This window comes from Carlito syrichta, unplaced genomic scaffold (genome assembly GCF_000164805.1).
Source record: "Carlito syrichta isolate Samal-C Ts95f unplaced genomic scaffold, Tarsius_syrichta-2.0.1 Scaffold314997, whole genome shotgun sequence".
NCBI lineage: Eukaryota > Metazoa > Chordata > Mammalia > Primates > Tarsiidae > Carlito > Carlito syrichta.
This window is the reverse complement of record NW_007259093.1, coordinates 321,663-326,979: the sequence shown is the minus strand read 5'-3', so window position 1 is coordinate 326,979 and position 5,317 is coordinate 321,663. Positions and strand designations below refer to the sequence as shown.

The following is a 5,317-nucleotide window of genomic DNA, read 5'->3' as shown; positions in this document are numbered from 1 at the left end:
GAGTCTCACTCTGTCGCCCAGGCTGGAGTGCAGTGGCACACTCATGGCCACCACAACCTTGACCTGCTTGTCTCTGGCGATCCTTCGATCCCAGCCTTCCAAGTAGCTGGAACTACAATAATAGGCGTGCTCTACCACGCTTGGCTTATTATTATTATTATTTTTATTTATTGTAGAGACAAAGTCTCACCAAGTTGCCCAGCCTGGTCTTGAACCCCTGAGTTCAGGTAATCCTCTCCCCTCGGCCTCCCAAAGTGCTGGGATTACAGGCTTGAGACACCGCTCCGGGCCACATATGTAATTTTTTTATTTTCAAGTAGTCACATTAAGAAAAATAAATAGAGCCGGGCTCGGTGGCTCAGCCTGTAATCTCGCGCCTTTGGGAGGCTGAGGTGAGCGGATTTCCTGAGCCCACGGGTTCGAGACCCACCCGGGCAACTTGGCGAGACCTCATCTCTACAATAAATCAAAACTTAGCAGCCGGGCTCAGTGGCTCAGCCTGTAATCCCGCGCCTTTGGGAGGCTGAGGTGAGTGGATTGCCCAAGTTCACGGGTTCGAGACCCGCCTGGGCAGGCGAGACCTCATCTCTACAAGAAATCAAAAAATTAGCCGGGCGTGGTGGCGCATGCCTGTAATTCCAGCTACTCGGAAGGCTGAGGTGGAAGGATCGCTGGAGCCCAGCAGGCGAGGATGCAGTGGCTGGAAGCGGCCACTGCACTCCAGTCTGGGCGACAGAGTGAGACTCCGACTCAAAAAAACAAAGCTTAGCTGGGCGTGGTGGCGCGCACCTATAGTTCCAGTTACTTGGAAGGCTGAGGCGGAAGGATCGCCGGAGCCCAACAGGTTGAGGCTGCAGTGGCCCAGAGGTGTGCCACTGCCCTCCAGCCTGGGTGACAGAGTGAGACTCCAACTCAAAAAAAATTCAACATTATTTATATGAATCCTTTCACTATAGCACAGTAGTTGAGTTAAATAAGCATAGGTTGGAATCCTGATTCCATCACTCACTAGCTGTGCAAGCTTGAGTTCAATATGTTAGTTGTTATTACTGTTGTTATTATTATCTTTCAGTAAACTTGCATTTAAGAGAATGGATTCAATTCCAGGTGGGCCACCGTCACCGAGCACATGCATCTCACGCTTCTATCCCTAGGATGAGAGGACAATAGGGGGGCATTTGACTCACCCTCGGAAGCTTTCCAGTAGGATACACCAACAGCATGAAGACTGACAGGATGCGAAGCCATGTTCTTAAGTGTAATGATCACTGTGTCATAAACCTCAGCCCGGATGGTAGGACCCAACAAACCTGCAAGAATGAGATGTCCACCAAGGCTGACGCTTCTTGTTAGAATACGGGAAAACTGTCACCTATAATTCTCAGCAAAAATTCTAAAATAGAAAATGCGCCATCTTACTATCTTATTTACATACATATTTAACATCTAAGTGGAGGTAAGCAGTCCCAGCAAAAAGACAGAAAATACAGTGTGTTTCCCTGAAGGTGGCAGTAAGGGGAACATTCTCTTTGGAAGCTGTTCTCTTGAACTGCAACGTCAAGATTGGGGAATCCTTGCTAGGAAATAAGATACTCAAGTGCATAATTAGCATCAAACGTTGTTTTTATTACCCATCCAGGGTGGCCTGGGCTTGACGATGTTAAAAAGGTGATCCGTGAACTCTACAAACACAGTCTTTTTGTACATGACTGAAGTGTTGAGTGGAAAGGATCTTGGCACTTTAGGAGGAGATCTGTGTGAAGAAAGGAAATAGTCATTTATTTTGGTCTCCCCTCCTGTGAACCCATTTCAAAAAGCAGATGGAAGTAATGCTTCCATCTCCTTCTTCTCTATTGTTAACAAGGCAAATTGGAAGTTGTATATGAATCCCTGACACCCATCAAGCCAAAACACTGTTTTCACAAGTCAACTGATAGGTTAGGTACCATGTAATGAGTCCTAAAATCAATACCCATATACTTCATCAGCCAAAAAAACCCTTTGCCAAAGCAATAACTACTGCATCCTTCAATTTCATCTCTAAGACATGAGGCAGGATAGTCAGTGTAGGTTACACATAGAGAGACACATTTCTTGTAAGCAGTTTTGGAATAGAGGAGGTGTTCAGACATTTTTTCCTTATCACTTCTGACAAGACCACCCAGTCCACCCCAGCCGTTCAGCTCTTCAAAAGGAAAAGCTCGTCAAGGTGTAGAAATGCGGCAGCCCAACCTTTCAGTTCATGGTTTAGCATAATAATTACTAAAAACCTATCTCATTATCTGTTGAAGGTGAAGGCTTAACCCCATCCCCCTCAGCTCCTCAAAGAAAAGCCCATCAAGGTATAGAAATGATAATCAGACCACCTTTTAGCTCCTGAATTAACATATTAATGCCTAAAAGTCTAGCAAGTCTTCTGTCAAAGGCAAAATGCATGTTCCGGAAAAAGGCCATAAGCAGATGTCTTGAAAGAAAAATATTTTTCTCTTTCTCTTCCTAATAAATTCTGTTTTAAACTATTCTGGCCGTATTTTCAGTAGTGAGTCAAAGAACTCACCAGCGCTGCGTCGCACCCTACCTGGTGGCAACATTTAAGTATCTGGTATTCAAATTTTGCCAATATGTATGCAGAAGGATACTTCCCTTTTTAGGATGCTAGAAATACCACAAAGGGAATTACCTTTCCATGAAGACTATGTATATTAAAACCCACTAGTGCCAGGAGCTGGTAACCCAGAATCAATCCTACATTACTGCTCATTCTTGTTTCCAAATAATCCTAATTACTCGTTTATCCATGAATCAGTTCCTGAATCAGAAATTATGCTATTATATAATTAATTATCTAAATGTTCCCCAGGTGCTATTTTTGCCTCAGTTATTAAAACTCCTTTAAGTGAAGGCTGGTTCCCAAATTTTCCTCTCTCCCTATCTGACAAACTTAGGTCAGCACATCGTGGTGCCTCATCTAGGTTGAATAATCAAAAGGACCAATGTGAACCCTAGTGAAGAAGGGACACTGGCCCCAGATGAAATGGTAGGAATCACAAAGTGTTTGAAAATGACTCCTTCCACTCACTGGTTTTCATATGCTGACCATTTTTGCACTCCATGGAGCACTTCTGCAGCTTTTCTATGCCATAAAGAGCCTCATTTCCTGACTTGTGCTTTTGGACATCTAACTTTTATCTCTCATTAGATTTTACCAATTGGAATCTTTTCAACAACCCAAGGGATATAGGCACCAGGCATTTGGGGAATCAAGGCTGATGTGGAGAAACAAAGCTCTTGCCCTGGGAGAAAGCTTTCATATGTAGATCCTGGTCTGCATACCTCAATCAATTTTTTTTTTTTTGAGTTGGAGTCTCACTCTGTCACCCAGACTGGAGTGCAGTTGCCGATCCCGGCCACCACAGCCTCGACCTGCTGGGCCAGGCGATCCTTCTGCCTCAGCCTTGCAAGTAGCTGGAACTACAGGCGTGCGCTACCACACCCGGCCAATTTTTTGATTTATTGTAGAGATGAGGTCTCGCCAAGTTGCCCAGGCGGGTCTCGAACCCGCAGGCTCAGGCAATCCACTCACCTCGGCCTCCCAAAGCACGGGATTACAGGCTGAGCCACCGAGCCCGGCTTTCAATCAATTTTTTAAGAATTGAGTATTCACTCCCCATAGATGTACATTAATTCACTTATAAACCATATACTATCGGGCTCAGTGGCTACTTGGATGGCTGAGCAGAAGGATCCCTGGAGCCCAGGAGGTCGAGGCTGCAGTGGACAGGAGCGGCCAGTGCACTCAGCCTGGGTGACAGAGTGAGACTCCGACTCAAAATATATATATATACGCTAAGTAAGGGCTTTAATGGAAAAAGTAGACAACATGCAATAACAGATGTATATTGTAAGCAGAGAGATGGAAGTTCTAAGATAGAATAAAAAAGAAATGCTAGAGATAAAAAACACTAATTTTTTTAGAAACAGAAATTTAAAATGTCTTTCGGCCGGGCATGGTGGTTCATGCCTATAATCCCAGCACTTTGGGAGGCCGAGATGAGAGGACTGCCTGAGACCAGGGGTTCGAAACCAGCCTGGGCAACATGGTGAGACCTTATCACTACAGTAAATCAAGAAAAATTAGCCGGACATGGTGGCATGTGCCTGCGGTTCCAGCTACTTGGCTGATGTGGAACGATTGCCTGAGCCCAGCAGGTCAAGGCTGCGGTGGCCGTGAGCATGCCACTGTACTCCAGTCTGGGTGACAGAGTGAGACTCCAACTCAAAAAAAAAAGTCCCTGAATATCCAAGAACTGTGGGACAACTCCAAAAGGTATAACATGCATATGACAGAAACACCAAGAGTGCAGAAAGGAACAGAAGCAAGTTTTTGAAGCAATAGTGACTTAGAATTTCCCCCAAATTAATGTCAGACACAAAGCCACAGATCCAGGAAGCTCAAAGACTACCAAGAAGGATAAATGCAAGTAAACAAACAAAAAACTGTGCCTAGGTGTATCATATTCAAACTTCTGAAAATGAAAGGTAAATAAAAAATTGTGTAAGAAACCTGGGGGAGGAGGGTACTTTACCTACAGAGGAGCAAAGATAAGAATGATATCCAATTTTTCATTGGAAATCATGCAAGTAAGCAGACAGTGGAGTGAAATATTGAAGTGTTAAGAGAAAAAAACAAGTAACCTAGAATTTTGGACCCTGTAAAAGTTAATCTACAAATATGGAGGAGAAATACTTTCTCTGATAAACAAAAATGGAAGGAATTTGTTGCCAGTAGGTTTGTCTTGCAAGAAATATTCAAATAAATTCTTCAGATAGAAGGAAATTGGCTCTACATAAGGAAAGGACAATCATCAGAGAACGAATATGTGAAAAGCACATCAAACACAGAAACAGCATTAGACAACCAAGTGGAATGAATGACTTAACCAGGTGATGCTTTCCAGCCTTTGTTATTGGCACTCCAATTTTGGCAATATGAATGTATAAATAGAGGAGCCATGGCAAAGGCTATGCATGACCCCAATGTCATGGACCCACCAAAGCTGATCTAGCTTCTGAAGCTGTGATTGTCCAAATTGCCAGCAACAGAGAACAAGGCTAAGCCCGATATGTCACTATTCCTCAAGGAAACCATCCTGAGGTAAGCCTCAGAAAGCACCGCCATTCAGGGCCACATGAAATATTTGATCTTACATAACATTGCATCAGATAAAGAGACCCACTTTATTTATTTATTTATTTTTTGAGTTGGAGTCTCACTCTGTCACCCAGACTGGAGTGCAGTGGCCGCTCCCGGCCACCA

General features: G+C 44.0%; 1 protein-coding gene across 1 annotated transcript in view; it reads right to left on the bottom strand.

Moving 5' to 3' along the window:
* The window catches only part of LOC103274839 (coagulation factor VIII-like), a gene marked incomplete at its 3' end in the record, with an annotated part of 111,613 nt that overhangs the window by 78,651 nt on the left and 27,645 nt on the right, over positions 1–5,317 (bottom strand). The window contains exons 2-3 of the mRNA XM_008072261.2: positions 1,632–1,753; positions 1,188–1,310 (exon numbers count right to left, since the gene is read on the bottom strand). Of these exons, the coding sequence (XP_008070452.1) occupies positions 1,188–1,310; positions 1,632–1,753 (245 nt within the window). The remainder of the gene's footprint in view (positions 1–1,187; positions 1,311–1,631; positions 1,754–5,317) is intronic.